Source organism: Corvus moneduloides, chromosome 6 (genome assembly GCF_009650955.1).
Source record: "Corvus moneduloides isolate bCorMon1 chromosome 6, bCorMon1.pri, whole genome shotgun sequence".
NCBI lineage: Eukaryota > Metazoa > Chordata > Aves > Passeriformes > Corvidae > Corvus > Corvus moneduloides.
Genome location: NC_045481.1, coordinates 44,164,157 through 44,183,594, shown reverse-complemented (window position 1 = coordinate 44,183,594; position 19,438 = coordinate 44,164,157). Strand labels below are relative to the sequence as shown.

General features: G+C 39.0%; 1 protein-coding gene across 2 annotated transcripts in view; it reads right to left on the bottom strand.

Moving 5' to 3' along the window:
- Positions 1-2,579: 2,579 nt before the first annotated feature.
- PAMR1 (peptidase domain containing associated with muscle regeneration 1) overlaps positions 2,580-19,438 on the bottom strand; it is a 55,955-nt gene continuing 39,096 nt past the window's right edge. The window contains exons 7-12 of one of the 2 annotated variants that reach the window (XM_032112848.1): positions 13,385-13,555; positions 10,530-10,742; positions 8,867-8,933; positions 6,542-6,774; positions 4,867-5,162; positions 2,580-3,631 (exon numbers count right to left, since the gene is read on the bottom strand). In XM_032112848.1, coding sequence (XP_031968739.1) covers positions 3,095-3,631; positions 4,867-5,162; positions 6,542-6,774; positions 8,867-8,933; positions 10,530-10,742; positions 13,385-13,555 — 1,517 coding nt within the window. In that variant the 3' untranslated portion in view covers positions 2,580-3,094. The remainder of the gene's footprint in view (positions 3,632-4,866; positions 5,163-6,541; positions 6,775-8,866; positions 8,934-10,529; positions 10,743-13,384; positions 13,556-19,438) is intronic. The other variant, XM_032112850.1, reaches the window with a different exon arrangement.

Here is a 19,438-nt window from a genome sequence, read left to right as displayed (position 1 = left end):
AGAATGCAGAGTGTTTTGCTCTCCTCTTTCCATAGCAATATCCTTATGGCCTTTCCAGAATGCACAGCTCTTTTTCCTTGGAGGGAAAATGAGCTGCTATCCATCTTGTGCTATTTCACACCCTTTCTCCAACAGATGGCACAGATCCTCACCTGTTTAGAAAGACATGTTTGAAATAGTTCTACATCTTAAAAATAGAGCCAAGCTATCTAAGGGATTAGCAATTCCAGGTCACAGGTTGCTTTTTTTCAAACATTTATCCCTATTTTTTCCTTGTTATTGGCATTAGATGCTAACTCCTGCATAGTTCTGCTCCATCTGTGAACATGAAACTGCTGTGGATAAGCCTGACGGAAAGGATGGACAAGCTGGCTTTTAATTCCTGGGAATACTAGATGTGGTACAGGTGCTTGAATACATTGATAGGACTGCTCACTTATACATGTGAATAGGTACGTCATACAACCTGAGAAATAAAACATTATGTCGGCATTTAGAGATAGCCAGATTTGAATCAAGGATTCAAACATGATTGAGGTCCAGAAATAGAAGTAAATGCTGCAACCTCATCCTCCTTCTGTAAAGGAATGTGCTAAAATCTGAGTCCTGGGGTTGAGAGGTGTCTGGCTATTTTCTTGCTTCTGCTTTCTTTGAAGAGCGTCATGACTGTAGAATGAAGGAGTTGAATAGTGCTGTGCATACACAGCTATAGCAACCTCCTGAGATTTTAATTCCATGAATTCCTACAAGTTTCTGTTCAAGAATGTACTTTTGTGTGATATACAGCCAGTGAACAGCTATATTGTTGCTGTCCAAGCCCAGAAACTTTCAGCTATTCATTGCCAGGTCTGTGAGTGATTTGAAGCCAAATGGGGATGGGAATCAACACTGAGGAGCAGTTAGAGGATCAGTAAATACTAAAATATGGTTGATCTTTAGTAAAAGGAGAAGAGTGAAGTCTAAAGCTGGAATTAAAACAGACTTTTGCGGATCTGTTTGGACTGGGCAAATCCTAAAGGGAGAAAAGCTTTTAGGACCTTGTCTCTCTCGGTTGTAACAGTGGAGAGCAATAATGCTATGGAAAGCAATGCAGTCATGGTGTCATAACTGAGAAGACAACCAGCTCACAGGTCTTTATGATTTCTGTTTACCATTAAATAATACAATAATTATTTAGAGTGTAGAAACTCTCATTTAATGTAATCATGAAAGGGCTTTCTCATTTCGTTCTTTGTCATTAGTGTTAGGAAGAAACACATGCTGACTTTCTGCAAGTTTGTGCTTCTCCAAAACTGACACCTAATTTCCTCTAACCCATTCTGTCAGCAGGGGAGTACCACACATTCATTGGCATGTGTTCCTGCCGGCAGAGGAATGAAACACATAATGTTTTTCACATTTAATTCAGGATTTTTGTTGCTGTTGTTGCCATGCAGTTTTTCGGCCAAGCATAATCTCCTGGCAGGAGAAGACAGACTAAAAAGATAAAGAGAAGCAATATACTTTGATTGTAGCCCTTAAACTTTTTGATTTAAGCAACATCATGTGGTCCTATTGCCAGTGAAAACAAGAAAAGTGCAAAAGCAAAACACAATAAGTATTTCTGCCAAGGAAATAAAAAATAAATTACATGGAATGATGTCCAATACTAATAGTCCTTTTAGCAGCAGTTTTTAGATTCAAGAGTGGGTAGAAACTCTTAATGAGATTTTACAGCATCAGAGAATCAGAGCTGAAATCAGACTTGCTAACTTAGAGTTGCCATAGCCATGCAATAGGAGAAACACAACTGCAGGTTCTGAGTGCTTCTTTGTAAGAGCACTAAATCTTTTCATCAGATTCCCAGCCTTCACATCTAACTACTGCTGTAAGCTTGTTTGGGCACTGTAGTAATTTGAAGGTCCTAAAAATTCCAGGGTGTCATATATGACTTATCAAGAAATCATTTTTGATGGAAGACAGTCATTACTGTCTCTCCTCCCCAACTTTTATAGGATGAATCCCTAATTTTTAGCCATGACTGAATAGAGAAGAGAGAATGGTTTAGTGAAAGAGCAGTGACTAAGGACCATGAGGACACCCCGGTGTCTCCCTGGACAACATTACCCTTTGATGTCAAACAGTTCAGCCTCAGTTCAAAAAAAGCACCTGCTAAGTGTGAGACCGGGACATTATTCTTCACCCTGAAGAGCTACAGAGGAGTAGTTTTACCACAAATGTATGGGAACTAATGGAAACTGAAAGTTTTCCTGAGATTTTAGTCGTTCTTTGAAATAACCCACTTGGAAAAAGTGTACTTAAAATCTGGTTTGTGTTTTCATCTCTTTAGAATACAAGGTGAAAGAGAACACCTCTGTACATTTCATTGTAGTGGTTCATGTACAATAGCAGCACTGGGTGTATTAAGAAAAAAAACCTTGTTTTTTATATAGTCCTTGAATTTTGTGCTGATTCTGCCTTTTAGTGTTCCTGAAGAGTCCCAAGTGAGAGTGATATGCAAAGAGACAAGGGCAATAGAGAGTTCCTAGAGTGTGACACAGATAAAGCAACAATGGACCTAAATAATGTCAGATGATGAGTATGTTGGTTAAAAAAACAAACCATGGTTTATTTAAATGTGTAAAGTACTTGGGAGGGAAGAAGATTACATTGTACTATGGCAATACAGACAGCACATACCGTAACAAGCTCATCCGTCATGATGAATGCAGGCTACTCTTTCCAGACTCTTAATCCACTCAGTCACACAGATCTTTGGGAGAGGCTCACCATCAATTTCTCCAGGGAACTCCACACTACAGGATAATTTCAGACAGAATTTACTGTCCTGTTTCTGCATGTCAGACTCAGGAGCAAAGCATCATCCTCCCACCAGGGGAGACAGACAAAATATGGCAAAACTTCTCATGCACCAAGACCCTCTGTCATGGGTTAAGTAAAAGTAGCCTGATGAAGTATCTGATCCTAGGACACATTACCAGGCTGTCTGCCTTAACCTTATCCCAGATATGTCTCATCACTGGGATGAGAAACCTAAGTAGCAGAGACTGAGAGAGATATTATATTAAAAAATGACATTTTCAGACTCAGATTTTTATTTCATGTTCTTCTCAATCCAGTCTTTGAAGGGAAGAGCTTTGGTGTAGCCACTGTAGAGTTCTAGGCTGCAAGTTTTATCATAACCCCAGCTCACTAATCCCATCAGGTGCCACCTTAGCTCAGGAGATGCTTTTCCTGGCAAAGTTATGGCTGCAATCCCACCAGTCTCAGCAGGGCAGATATTAGAAAAGGCTGTGTGGTCTTGTTTGGCACAGAACATACTGTCAGTGATGCTGACTTGTATCCCATTATCCTCATACTGTTGCTCACACAACAGGGAATCCACCATCTGAACAACTCCCATGCGGATTGTGTCATTCTTGTATCCGGGATCTTTAATGTCAGCCAATACCTTCCAGCCAGTAACCATTATCTTTAAATCCTCTGTAGATGAAGTCAAGTCATGAGAAGATGACAAGCAAATGGGTTGAACACGACTGCTGATCCTGGCTTTGTCCAAGAGTTTTATGACAGCTATATCGGAATCAAGTAATATGGGGTCATAATTGGGATGCACTATGATGGCAGAAATCTGGAGAGGAAACAGAGTAGGAAGAATTGCAGGGTTAACAGCAATGGCAAGTCAGCAGCCCTCTTTCCATACTACTAAAATACAAGTAAGTTTATTTTGCATACTTCTCCTCTATCCCCACTTATGGTGTTCTTTCACTGAAATGAGAAACATGCACGGATCAAGCATCTTCTGACATTTTTTTTCTCTTGGATTTCAGGACAGTTTTTATTGCATGAAATCCTTCTTACTCAAAAGCAGTCAAGGACATTTTTTAGCAAAATGGGGAGTTAATATGCAGTTCAGGTTTTTCTACTGTGTACTGAAAAGGTTTTACCTGCCATGATACCTTCAGCCTGTGGAATTTGGATGGGAGTAGGGCTTTGAATTAAAATGTTACCTTCTTATTGAACTGCAACTGACTTCCCACCAAAAAAGAGTACTAGCAATGCATTACATAGTATTGGGGCCAAACCTTTACTGCTTGTTTCCTTAATGAAATGCTACAAGAACAGATAGGATTCCTATAAGGAAATACTGTAAAAAAAAGTAATATATTTTATTACAGGAAAATTATGAAAAAGATGGGATTAGAGAAAGAAATTAAAAAGGGGTCAGGAGGGAAAGAACCAAGTTATTTATGATATTTTGGATAAAATCCATTAATTAACTCAGAGGCCCCACAGTTCCCCCCAAAAAGTGACGTGCATACCCAAATTTGCTGTATTTCTCCTCAGTTTGACTTCAGTCTTTCTAGTTCTACTTGAAAAAAGCAAATCACTCTGATGAGCCCAAGGTGCTATTTTTGGAGCTGGAGTCAGACATAAACTTCTTTTCAGTTTAGAGCTGTACGGCCTTGGGGCTGAGAAGTGAAATGTGCTCATGGCATCACCAGGATTTAGAGCACAAGTGTTTCCCTCATAAATTATGCTAATCAATTTTGACAGTAGCTGGCATCTCTCCTACTTTTTTCTGGCAATATCACTCAAGACATTATGGCCCACAGAACCTGAGCTATTTTCTTAATGTTTTGTGTTAGGGGTGAATATATTAGTTGGACAGCTTCGAGGAATTCAATGAACTGCAGCATGTGCCCTTCTTGTGCCATGGCACTGAAGTATCTACACATGCATTTCAAAAAACAGCAGATAGAAGAGTGTATTGCCCAAAGGCTGAACTTTTTCTCCCCATACAAGACAGATGTGATCAGCCTCTACCTGTGCTCATCATTTTTCACTCCTGTTGGACTTACTCACCCGCAGGTTCTGGATAGTCTTTTCGTCCCTGTCATCATCTCTGTAGAATTTGCCCAGAACCACCTTGAGCTCTGCTGTCTTGAGAACAGTAGTCTTGCCCAGGTCAGTGACACAGTGAGCTGCCACCACCACGGTGCGCTCGTTCACCAGGGCCCCGCTGCAGATAAGGATCCAGGCCCCTTTCCGAAGGCTGTGCTCCTTCACCCCACTGGCTGTGCGGTAGATGGCTGCTTGCCATGGCCACCTCATAGAGGTCACTGCCTTCTGAAGGGTGACGTTCTCTGCTTTTCCACAGACTGAGGAAACATGAAGCAAAAAGTAGGTAACACCTTCTCCCTGAAAGAATCTGAGTATTATTCTTGATTCCTTCTTAGGATGTGCCAAAAGAAACTAAACTGCAATGATGAGTATGAAGGACAGTTGTCTAATTAGCCTCTGTCTCTGACTTGCAAAATTATAGGAGTATTTTATATAACTTTAAAAAAATAGTCAAGTTTTCCATTATTATCTGAATTCCTGGGTAAAGTAGGAATGTGGATTTAGCACTTGACTGGGTGAATTTTCACAACAACCTTATTGAGCTGCACTATAATGAGATGACCGCACAAAGAAATGGAAAGAACACCCCTGATTCTTGTCTATCATAAAATGCCATAAAGCCATCAGTGCACTAAAATTCATCCTAGGCAGTCACAGTGTAATTGTGAGGCCTCCCCTGGCATGAATCTTTGCACAGGCCAATTCATGCCTATAAGAACAGACTTGTCTTGCAACAAGAATGTTGAAGCAAATGCATCTAAATCAACAGTCATCCTGGGGAAAATAAAAAGCTCTGCCTTGTTGTAGGAATATGTTATCCAGGCTTGAACCTGGGGTAAAATCCCTTATATTATGAAAGGTTTACTTCAGTTGAAAGAGTTATCTTGCATGGTTGCATTTTTTAGTCTCCCTTAGGAAGCTTTTTCTGGGATAGAGTGTGTGCGTGTCCATAGTGAGAGAGATTGAACATGATACTTTTCAAAATATATTATATGATCTCAAAGTAAAACCACAAACAAGAACAATAAAAAATTGTCTATTGTTAAGATCTACTTTTCACAGTTTGCTTGATGTCAGTAGTGGCGTTTACCAAATCTTTTGACATTCTTACCCTAACTTGCTTTGTGCACTAGCTCTGCATAAGATTTTATGTAGACTTACAGTTTGCAATATGAACCCTTCCTTAGCAGGGTTTATTAAAGGAAGAGCCTCTTTAAAATTGCAGTCTCTCCCTTCTATTGCTTAAACTTTGATGGTTTTGTCAGCTGTGTGCCAAAGTATACAAATAAAAGAAAAATCCCATTTGTAGTAAATAATACAGAAAAGCATGAAGTGGTAGTAGGAAAGCTATTTCAAATCAGGAGAAAGACTCACTACACCTTTTGCTCAATAAAAGAGTAGAAAAATTAATGGCAAATTGCAGTGCTGAAAGCCTGATCACTTTACCATCAACTGCTCAAGTTCTACTGGTGGATAAAAAGACACATATATCCTTCAAGCTTTATTGCTCCTTTCTCCCAGCTGGAAGTATAGGCAGCCTACACTGCTGTGACTCTTTAAATATCTAAGATGAACACACAACCTTTTCTCTCATTCACCCAAGAGATGTGCACATTTCTTTCCCTTGGAGACTCACTTGGAATACACACAGGGGCTCTCCCACTCCATTTTCCTGTCTTCAGGCAAGTCCTCCTGCTGCTGCCCAGGCGGCGGTAGAAAGGAGAAACGCACTCATACTGGAGCTGAGTGTGCAAGTGCTGGTACCCTGGGGGCAGTTCTCCAAATGGCAGTGCTGGCTTCTTGGTTGGATAGATTTGAAGCTTTTGCTTGCTGAATGCAGAAGAGTAAAGTTGATGCAAAGGTGTTTCTCTGTTTCAAGGCACAAAGAACACAATCATTATAATATTATAAGAGGAATCATTACCATAACTGTATCACCAGTTGTGTTAAGTATCATTTAAAATCGTATGATGTTTCTTGTGGAAGAATAAGGAAAAATTATCATTCCAGCATAGTTTAGCAATACTCCCATCTACATCCCAGCTATTTTATTTACATATGTATGCACACATATATAATTACACATATGTTTGTACATATCCTATTTGTGTCTCTTTTTTCATTTTACAGTTCCTGAATTGCAATCGGTTGCCTCTGAATGTGGAAGTTTTTCCACTCACAAAAGGACTGAGATACCATTTTTTAAATAAAGAAATTACACCTGAATTTGGCATTGTTGTAATTAATTCTCAGTAGAGGGGAGCTAGGCACATCTTTTCTCTAGTGAGTATTTTAATAGACAGTATTAGGAATTGATTCAGATTAATGATGTTGCTAAAGTTGCTTGAGTTAGCAATTAACAGAGATAATTGTCTCACCACAGAGATTTTATAATTTCATAATCGCTGAGCTTCCACTTAGAAATTGTACTGATTAGCTGAAACAGGGCGCACAATTAAGAAGTAAATATATGCACCAGCTTAGATATGGACCATAAGCTTGACTCCAGTCATACTTCAATTTTTATAATTTAGAATGAGTCCCTTGCTCTAATGCTTAAAAGCTCACATCTACAAAAAAACCCTTTTCATGTCTGAAAAATGCAGCAGGAAATTAGTTTCCCTTGAGATTTCTGGTATTGCCTACATCCAGAAAAGACATTATTTTTTTTCTCATGATGATTTCATTTTTTATCACAGCAAGACACAGGCACCTCCATCATATCCAATCTGTGAGGCGATACATAATAGGAAAGTAAAATTACTAAGAACAAGAGCAATGGCAAGTCTCTTGGATTTTGGAAGAAGGATGAGAGCTGCTGTGGTCGTACTTAGTCTGCCAGGGTCCCATTCCAAACTCACAGGTGACTTGCAATATTGCATAATCCAGATTTTGCCTCACTCTTGACCTATCATATGGAGATTCTACTTCAAGGGATTAAAAACAGTCAAAAAACCATGAGATGCCAATATCTCATGGCATCTTATGGATGGGAGGCATGTATATGCTCTCAATACAGCTGGTATTCATATCTGAAACATTTAGCCTAACAAGACCTGTATCCAAAAGTTAAGAAAGAAATTTAAGGGAGAAAAATCTGCTAATGGCTACTAAAGCCTTATGTCGGCTTCTCAGGGCCATCTCTACAATCATACATCACAGACCTGGAGAGTGGCAGAGCGATTCGGAAGTATATGCTTGCCTTGTTCCTCAAATCTTCTCTAGGCACCTGCTATTGCCAGAGACAGGCTATGGCTTGAGCTGGACCTTTATTCTGACCTGATATGACTGTTCTTAAGACCAAAGATGAGGACAGTTCTTGCACTGCAACTAAAATTAAATGAGTCATGTACTTCAAAAATAACCCTGAAATGAGAAATTACTACTTGGACGAAAATGAACCTGAACATTGCAATATAACTAATTCAGACTGGGTTTATTTCAAGAAATCATCAGAAGGGTAAGCCCAGGAAGGGTCTAATCTTTCATTCCTTCCTCTCCTCCTACTCTACTTCCTCCTCTCCCTCATGCCCAGCCTATATAAATCGTGCTATATTGCTTTGGATGGTGAAACTTACCGGGAGCAGATTGCACTGCTATACTCTCTTCTCTCCTTGTGCTCTCCCTGTGCACTAAGATGGCACATGTTCATATTTTAACACACATCACTAGCCCCAAGGAACTGTTCTTAGACTGTTCTCATAGTCCATCACAAGCTTGCGAGCAGAATTCCAGCGTCATCCTGTAGTTTGCCCATCTCTATCTGTGCATTTCTTCCTGGCTGCCTCCAGCAGCTGGCAACCTGTGCTTAATCAGACCTCCCCTCCCAGCATTGCTCAGTTATCAGTGGTTTTGTAGGAATCGCTGCTCAGGCAGGCTAAACACATGGAGTGAAAAGGAGAGGAGGGGGAAAGCAATCACATTTTTTCTTTAAACTGTAGTTGAGATATTGCATTCTCACCTTGACTGAACCTGCATTGGAAGCACTTTCTGTCTCACCAGGTCAGAGATCTTTGGCTCTCTGCAGGCTAGAAAAAATATAATGTTGCACAGTACTTTTTCACATTCACAGCTCAAGTGCTATGGTTCATACACATTTCCAACCTTTCCTCTCACTAACTATAGTGGACTGGATTAAGAAAAGAGGCAGTTAAGTTACGTGCATTAAAATAAAGATAGATCTAAAACCTAAAGCCTTGGAAAAATATTTCTCCACAGTTCACAAGGTCTATCCCATTTACAACAGTGTAAGCTACTGAACATCCTCTGTACTGGGACTTCCAGACAGTGGAAGAGGAAGATTTTTACACCATTCAGTGTGTCTGAATGCCAGACTTGCACCACTATGGCTGATGGTTTTGTATCAGAGCAAACTTTTCCAGTAATGGAATTATATATTAAAATACCTAATTTCCGTCTGTGTAGCCCCACACAGCTAATCCCAGTGAGTAGGCATACCGAGAAAGGCTGCAGGATGTTATGGCCTTCTAAGAATCTGATTGTGTACTCATAGAAGGAATTGGAGGCTCTGATTCAAAGGAGCCCCTCGAAGTTACTTGAATATGCATAAAATAACATAAAGGAGATCTACGATTTCTAGTTTTGCATATTCTGTTTACTTTCTTTAAGAATAAGATAAAATATTCAGGTTTATCAGTTCAAATAACTCTGCCAGGATCTCTTTCCTGCTGCCCTGAGTGGAAGGAAAGGAACCTTCCAGGATGGATTTTATCTGTATGCCTGAGCACTTGTGCTCTGTGTAATCTAACAATATCTAGTTCTTTGTGATTGATTTATATGTTAACCATTATGTCAGTATCACAGTAAGCATCAATAAAGATGCTTTCCACAGATGATTATATGCTGCAGGGAGAGATTATTTTCATCTAAAACAACAGAATAAAGCAAATTCCCTAGGGGACACATATTTCCTTATATTAGCACCATTTCAGTTTAAACAAAAATCCATATGTCAAGAAATTGCTTTCATAAAATGAATTTAGCAGTTCCCCAGCCCAAATTCATTCATTCATTCATTCATTCATTCATTCACTAACTCAGGGGTTCATACACACTTAGTAGAATAGCTTCAGGTCAAGAGCATAATTCCCTTTTCAGCAAACAATTTAAAGGTGTGATTCAGTGTTTTGATGAATACAGATAATTTAATCATGTCTTTAAGGCTGTAATGTACAGGCCCTGCCTTTTGCACTCATGACTGGTCCCAGTGTTTTAAAAGGATTGTGAGAGGACAGCTATTCCCTATGACAGCAACTGATTGTTAATGGTCTCATGAAACAATTATTTCATTCTATTTCAATTCCCACCTGATCTTCTTTGATTTTGATGTCATGCAGGTTCAATCCTAGAATGAGGACAATAAGAGTCTTAGGGAACATTCCTTTCCCTGTTTAAAGATGGAATCTTCTGGAATCATTGGCATCTTCTCTGTCTGAGTATAGCAGCCAGTAGAGCTGGCAAACTACCAAGCTCAGTATCAGGTATCAGCCAGACAGCTTATTCTTAGCAAAAATGATTGTTTGTCAAGTGCAAATGATATTAAACACAATCCAGTAAAACCATAGCAGCTTGTGTGAGTTGTGGTAAAAAAGTTTGTAAACTACCTTTTATGCAGATTGGTTGCTTCCCTGACCATTCTCCATCGTCTTGGCAGGTCCTCTGTTCATTGCCACTAAGAACATACGAGTTGTTACAAAAGAAAGCAATGACTGTGCCAATTTTTGCATAGCGTCCATTCAAGAGCCCAGTGTCTTCTACTACTCTTCTGTAGCCATTGAGTGGGCCACCAGGATCTGAGCAGTTTTTTTCTTCTAGAACTAATGATAGGGGAAAAAGATAGTAATCATTTTATCAGGTTCACTACATTAATTTCACCCATCAAATTGCTTGGCATTTCATTCAGATGTTACTAAACAATCTACACTTTATTAAAGATGCCTTTTCAAGACCCATCTGGGATTCCTGTCTTTGAAAATGTCAAATATTAAAGAAGAAATTATAATATAGAGATGTCTGTTTATAACACATACTTTAGTCTCACTGAAAGCATAAGATTCTCAAATTGCTAAAAATTCTCAAATTGTTAAAACCTTAAGAAATAGCTGACAATCCTGAAAAAGAACCTTGACTTTAGATGATGTTAACATGCCATTAATATTAACAAGGCTTCTTCAACAGCATAAAAGGCTGCACTTAAAATATTTGCAGGAAACAGGCCCTTGGCATTCTTTTCCCTTTTCTGTATTTTCAATACTTCACTGCACTTGGATAATAAAACTAGACTACTTAATTTTGCTTTTATGTTTGGTTGCATTTTATTTTCTTAGCACTGAGAGAGATATCTCAATAATCCAGGGAAATACAGGAATTGAAAGAGAACATATGTGTGTATTTACTGACAATAAAAATTTAATATGAAAAGCTTACTCATGCTATATTCTGCCTATAAAACCTCTTTTAGTTCCCCCTTCCCAGTATTTTCCACTTCTTTTTAATTTTTGTTGGTTTTTTTGGTTCTGGTTTTTTTTTTCTCAATAAACTTAGATTTTTGGCCTAAATCTAGAGGACAGTATTCACTATGTGATGCTAGAAGATGATTTTTCCTTTATTTTTAACTCCTCTGCTCTTTCTATTTAGCAGCTGACAAGGTACTTTTTTTCTCTTTGGATTTCACCTCAGTTTTCTTGTCAGGACAACAGTAACATGCAACTCTGTTTAATTTCTCTTCCTGGCATCTCAGTGCATGATAACCAGTGAACATCTAGTTTAGACAGCTGGTGTTGGTGCTGCTCACAGAGGGCCCAGAGGACTGGGACATATCAATTGCCCCAAAATTACCTCTTCATATCATTGCTTCAGACTCGGCTGCCTGCTGAGCCTCAGTTCACAAAAGCACCAACATATAACATTTATTTAAATCGCTGTGAAATCAGCGCAGTTACAGTGCAAAGGTATGGCCCTGTCACATCACAAAGTCCTACCTTGTGCCACCAGACAAAGCCCAGCTCAGCAAAGCGTGTAAACACACAGCCGGCCATAACAATGCCACTTCAAAGAGCATGTGCTTTTAACAGTGAGTTTATCATTCAAGCTAAGTCTATATTGCAGTGTTTTCTTTGCAAGCATTGGGTTTTAGCATATGCTGAAGGCTATACATGTACTTAAATACTTTTCCACAGGTCGTATCCGGTAAACAAGGAGGTCTGAACTTCCTTTTTCCCAGGAGAAAGGGAAGAACAGAGAGCCCTGTCTCCTTTTCATTTGGCTTCATTTTCCTTCTTTGTACCAGACAGGCTCTCTCACTTTTGAGCCATAAGTGACTGATAACTTGATAGCAGCTAAAGACTACAGAGAATCCCCCACAGAATAATGCTTTATTTGCAAGTTGCCTTCTGCACTGATGGCTGGCCTGGAGGCATCATCTGATCAGCAGAGTGCGTGTTTCCAAATGTACCAAAAGCTTGACCACGTAAGTCACTTAAGGCCTTCTCTTATTTCAGTGCTTTGACAGTAATTGTCTTTTTCCTTAGGCTCAGGGTTATGACCTTTTTGATTTATTAAAAACAAAGAGAAAACATCTGGGAAGGAGAGACCTAGCACTTCAGTGACTGCCAAGTCTAGAGACAGCTCTTTCTATAGATCTTTAGCCAGGGCCATGATGCAGCAGGGACTTGGCATGATCCTGACATTACATTTACTGCAGTTGGAGACTTCTCTCTAGATAGAAGAATACCTATTGCTTGCTCTTTCAAATGAATTTATATACAGCTGTGTTACAACACTCCCCCCAAAATGTACACTGTTTGACATAACACAGTTGTAAAAACACTTTATCGTTTGACACAAATTATTCTGGAATATGGAAATTAAATTGTGCAGTGCAAATCAACTAAAGAAAATTTAAAGTCTCTTTGGATGACAAGAAGGAATTTTACAGCTGAACCAATGTGAATGGTAGGCATGCCATCCTGCACAGTCAGAATGAATGGAAGTTTCTTTTTAATCAATTTTTGTCTAGGATGGGAATTCTGTTGAAATAAGAGTCTAGTGTTCACACAGTAAGCCCCTATTCACCTCCACAGAGTGCACCAGACTTCTGCAGAGAAGGTGTCAGACATACAGAGTAATGGGAGTAACTATTCATTGTCGCACTATGTCCCTCACTTGGCTTTGGTCCTGGGCATTTTCAATCTGTGTGTAAGAAGGATATATGCCTAAAGACTTTGAGGTTATTAATTTTCAGTGAATTTAAGTTTCAGTCAGACCTTTATATAAAAAAGTCTCGCAGGCTGGGGTTCCAGCAAAGTAAAATAAGAATTCCTACTGGAAGACAAGGAAGACAAAAGGATGTGTTATGTCACAGACCTTCCAAATTTCAAGTGAGATTTAGATAGTCTAGTTTCATGGGAATACATTGGCCAAAATATTTGATAAGATTTAAAACTTAAAGTGACCTTACCACATTCAGGATGACGTGTTGACCAAATCCCATCAAGCTGACAGTAGGCAACACGGCTGCCTTTTAAGCTGTAACCTGCGTTGCACTTGAAGTAAACCCGGGCCCCGTATTTAAAGTCATCTCCTTCCACAATACCATGAGCGGGAGCACCTGGAGTCCTACACATCACCACTGACAGTTCAGATATTTCAAAAAAATCCACTTTATTACAAAAAACAGGACTGTGTTAGGATGATTCTTTACTTAGAACATTGAAAAACCAATTACAATGGACACAGGAGTCAAAATTTTAAGACCAGTATATGCTGATCTTTTTAAAGTTGCTTAGATGTCAACTCTACACACACTTACATCCCACTTTTCGAAATCTATCTAGATCCATTAGGTTCAATGGGATTACTCTGAAGTGTCACATGATCATGTTGTATAAGTGTTTGAATCATTAGGGCTCATTTGGTCAGAATATTAGTACTTGAAGTACTTTCGCTTTTAACAGGAGTTGTGAATGAACTACCATCCTTGGTCAAGAAAAAATTTAGATCCTTAAAAGCCTTATACTGAAATTCTTTTAAATTCCTCTTTGCATTTTATATAATTTTCAGATAACGTCTCAGAAATATTAACACATCATTATTTGTGTAAATCGAACCTTAACATAATTACATTTAAAAGGAGCCTTGATATTAACTAAACTGGGATATTCACCCTTTCCACAGGATTTGCTCTATTGGGAAAATACAGATCATGGTCTATATAAGTACTGCAAGTAGTAAATAAGAAATTAAGCATCAAAAGCAAGATTTCTTTGACAGCATCAAGCCAACCATGCTATGATCCACCCGGCACAGAAACCTGTCCAATTGTGGTAAACAGCACATTTGAAGGAAGGACTATAAAAACAGAACAAGCATATAGAATACTTTCCTGGCATATTCTGTCAGCATTCAGAAGTCTGAAGCTCAAGGACTACCTGAACTACAGTGGTATTTTTGGTATAACCTACCCTGCTGATATTTTTTTAACATTTATTTGTCTTAGTATTTTCTAAATGCAACCACACACTCACTGTCCACAATATCCTGTGGCAATGAATTCTACAGGCAAAGTGCAAAAAATGCACTGCCTTCTTTAGTTTTTTTTCTAGCTTGCCACCTGATAATTTTATTTGATACTGTACTTTCTTTTGAGAGGCAGAGAATATCCACACCCTATTAAGCTTCTCCAAGTCACTTTTTACACTTTTTAAGGCCAGTTTCCTGTATGTAGAAATGACGTGTGTTTCTGTAGGCAATGTAGGAAATGCATGATTTATTATCTACACAGTTACCCATCTCTTTGTCTCTGGCTTTGCCTGGGCCATTCATTGTGAAAAACTGCATGGGAGAGGATTCAGTGCAAGACATAGATGCACATATGGGGTTTTTACCTGTCACCTGTGGTGCTCTGCTGACCATAGATAGATCAATGCTAAAGAGATCATCCCTACTTTATGCTTTAAGAATTTGGCTTTTCTGTTTTTCCTCATAGCCAGCTGCTTGCTAACCTGTAACCAAATTTTGATACTTAAAACTTTCAGAGGAAAAACTTTCCAAAGGCCTCTGCCCTGTAATCCTTACACGGAACACACATCAATGCATGTATTTATATGGATTGTGGACCATCCAATGATTCATATAAAGAAGACACCAAACAAGTTAAAAGAATCATTTGTGCACTAGTGAGCAAAGGTCTTGGCAAGAAAAACTGTCTAAAAATTAAGCATTAGAGAGGGGCTTGGACTATAATGCTCCTAATCAAAACACATCCAGTTAAGGGGAGCTCTACATTTCCTCTTGGCTCCAAGTATTCTGCATCAATGCCATCATTAGCAAACAAATAATGATAAAACTTCTAAAAAATTCATTCCTAGCCCTTGATGTTTCTCATGTGAAATATAAACACATAGATGTGTATACATATATAGGTGGGTACGTGTATACACAAGCACATAGATAAATGAAACAGAAATAATGGGAATATAGGATTTCTAGGTGTTTTTAATTCTCGGAACAGTTATGTTCCCACTCATGATCTGTGTGTTCCCAGCCACTCCCTCCATATCTTTCTCTGAGCAGCAATCCATTTCCCTACACTTACATTTCTCTCTTTCAATGTAAAGTCACGCTCAGCTTGTCAAATGAGAAAATTAGATGAACCATCTCTGCACCACTCAGACTTCTACTTTTTGTCATAAATACATGTTTTCTGTTTTGCTTATGGTCCAGTTCAGCTCTGCAGAACAAATATTTTGGTGCTTTTGTGTTCTAGGTCCATCCTGGAAAAAATGTCACCAAGCTACAGTTGCTTACTAAGTATCTGCTCTTGTTCAGTCCCTAAGTGCTTAAGATATTGAGTTTCTAGTCCTTTTGATTTGTTTGTTGCCAGACTTTCTTTAGATTTGCTGTGCCCCTGTGAGCCAGCCGGAACAACTCTGGTTTTATTTATGATGTAAATTCAGTATTTCATACACAGATTCATTTAGTACTGAACTATGGCCTAGAACAGAGGACATGGAGGCAGAAGGTCATGAGATCTAATCATAGCTAAAAAAATGTGGTCATAGGTAGGTTGCTTCATCTGCTGTATGTGACAAATAAGAGCACCCTTCATCATAGGGATGTTACAAGCATTAGCTCATACCCACTTTTGTTGCAGAGCCACTGCAGGGTTTCTCTGATGGCAAAACACCTTAGTATTATTAATAGATGTGTCCTATTGTTACCCATGACTTTAGCAACTGGTTGTCTATTCTCTCGTAACACAGGGTCTTCATCATTTCTCCTATACTTTAAAATTTGCCACTGGAGGCACAGCCACTCCATTTGTTGTTTTGTTTTTTTTTTCTGTGGATCATTTTGTAAGCTCATTCTTTCTACAAATTAAATGTAGTTTTAAATCTTGAGATGTTCCCTGCATCTCAGTCCCACAGCTGAGCTCTCTGTTTTCAGTGATATTATCTAGTCTGAAAGTCTCATACAGTTACTCCAGTAACTGTTTCTACTGCTTTGGTTTGAGCTCTGTAGGTTTTTTCTTCTTCAGTTTGACTCGCCTTTTATCCCTTTCACCTAATATGTTTCAGGGAGATCTTTTCCACCTTTTCCCTTTACTTGTGAACACTTCAGGCAATGGGGTTTTGAAGAGTTATTATGAAGGGAATCCTAGCCCCTGTGTTTCATCCAAGTCTATCTTACTTTTTTGTGGATAGCTTCCCATCAAGAGTGAATTTGTCTGGTTCTTACATCTTTCAGAATGTTCAGTGTATTCCATTGAATTTTCAGACAGCCTTTTTTGTTTGAGATATTTTACTGAAGTCTTTCAACATTCTCTTCTAGTGTACAACTAAATCCAACTCTTCAACAGACATTTCTCAGAAGTCAAAAAGAAAGGAAAAGAACATTTTGTAAATGTCATTCATACCTAGCTCTGCCCTCTGGATACACATTAGCCATAAAATCCAACCGCATGATCTGACCTACTTCTCTTCAGTTTCTAGGCTTTCTAAGGTATTTGATATTATTTCAGATTCCCTTGCTTAGGCAGGATGTACCTTTCCCTGCCATCTATTGAGTATTTCTGAATATCAGTCCTCCTTCTGTACATGGTCCAGCAGAGAGGGCTGGATGCCCCTCACAGCTCTCACTCACCTGCAGCCATCCCCATCCCAGCTTGTATCCACCCCCAGCTGTACCTGTGCCTGGTCTAGCCTGACTGTTGCAGCCCAGACAGGGCTATGAGCTATGAGGGAAGCAGGTAGTGGGCTGGCCAGGAGTACTCCATGATCCTGAACTATTCTTAGGCCACCAGTTAGACTGCTCTGCTCCACATGAAAAAAACCCCAAATCAAACAACATTCCTATTCCCTGTGACTCCAGCTTCCTACCTTTGGGGCAAGTTGGACATGTGTCAAGTGTTCTACCTCTGCACCTTCCTCTTGGACCAAACCCACCAGGAACCCAGAAAATGGACTAGGTGTCTACAGAATTCTACTATGAGGTGGTAATGGACAGCCAAATATGAAAGACATTCATTCAAGTTCTGTCAAAAAACATCTGAGCAACCCGGAGACTCCATGAGGGTCAGGCTGATCCCATTTTTCCTGCCAGGATGTCATCAGATCGATAAAGTTCCTGGTGAATTTATATTGAGAAAGGTGAAACTAATGTTAGGGAAAAATAATATTGAGAGTGATTAAGAGCTAAGAATGACCACCCTGCTCACACAAAAGTTAAAAACTATAATAATTGAAAAGATAAAAGATAAAGAAAATATATACAGAAAGGATATATTAAAATGTTTAAAGGAGGACAAAAAGGTATATTCAAGCAGGATAAAATGAGGAACAGGATAATTCTTACTCAAAAAAAAATTTATGAAAGTCTCCTTGACAAATGTTGGAAAGGCAGTAGTAGGATGTAAGTAGAAATTATATGAGTCTCATCATTTGAAAACTGAAACTCCAGCTAAAAAAATAGAACAGACTTTGTAGGGAACAGGGCAACACCAGCAAACACATCATGAGTGGAGAGATTTTTGTTTGTTTTAATTTTTTCTATATTTTGCTACACAGTGTTGTTCCTGGGAAGTTCCACAGTTAATCTATACAGGTATAGATTATCTATAGGTAACCCTTGCCACTTTAGGGTTGGAGGTGAATTTTGGCTTGATACAGCTCTGTACAGCTCATAAGAGAGCAAAGTAGGAATGTATATGATAGGGTGGTTACAGGCTCCTCTGGCAGAAATGCTCAGTTGTGACAGCCCAGCTGTTAGATAATAAAAACCAGAGCTGCCTCAAGTGTTTGTATCACAAACTCACACATTCCTGATAAAAATTATTACACTTCTTGCCTCTTACTGTGGTGTCTTGGGAAAAAGAAAACAATTTCTGTCCCATATGAAACATTAAATTAGCTTCACATTTCACAGATAACTTCACTAAATCTGAGAAAAACTTGACTAGAGGAACAGTAAGTTCCTGAATTTTTAAGTAAAATATTCTATTATTAATAGTAACAGTACAATTCCTTTCCCTTTTAAATTATATGTAAGAGACATTCCTCAGATCAGAATTATCTGCCATTTAGAAATAGTCTTCGGGCTCATTTTAGCACCAGTGAGATAAATTAGATGATCTCCTGAGCTACACTTTTCTCTCTCCAGTATCCTTCAAATCTCGCCTGATGGAATTATCATTTGCTTTTGTCCCAGAGTCTGTTCACTAAATGAACACTATTTTTTTCTGCTGCCTTCCTCTCACCCACTTTGTTAAATAATATATACCCCCTCCTACATATAATTTATTATGTCTAAATTCTGCACAACCTTTCAATAATATATTGCATGCCTGAAATAAACCTCATTTCTCATTGCTGGTACCAATAAGGGGTTTGTATTTCCCTTTTTGTCCCTGCCTGAAATTAGGTGCAAGAGCTTGCATGGAATTTTGTTCTTAATTTACTTACAACATTTTTTAATATTGCTACTGCTAAAGAAATTTATCTTGTTGCATATTCCCAAATCAGAGTTTGGCTTTCAGGCTGACCCATGCTACTGTATATAGCTCATTTTGCCTATGTAGTATAGCCCTGGACATTTTTTAATAGAATCACAGTGTGGTTTGGGTTGAAAAGGATCTTAAAGATCACCTAGTTCCAACCTCCCTGGCATGGGCAGGGAACCTTCCAATAGGCCAGGCTGCTCGGAACCACATCCAGTCTGGCCTTGAAGACTTCCAAGGATGGGGCATCCACAGCTTCTCTGGTCAATCTGTTCCAGTGCCTCATCACCCTCACAGTAAAGAATTCCTTCTTGATATCTAACCTAAATCTACCTTCATTCTGCTTAAAGCCATTCTCCCTTGTCCTATCACTATCTGCCCCTGTGAAAAGTCTCTCTCTAGATCTCTTGTAGCCCCCTTCAGGTAATGGAAAGCTGCTCTAAGATCTTCCCAGAGCCTTCTCTTCTCCAGGCTGAACAACCCCAGCTGTCTCAGCCTGTTCTCATAGGAGAGATGCTC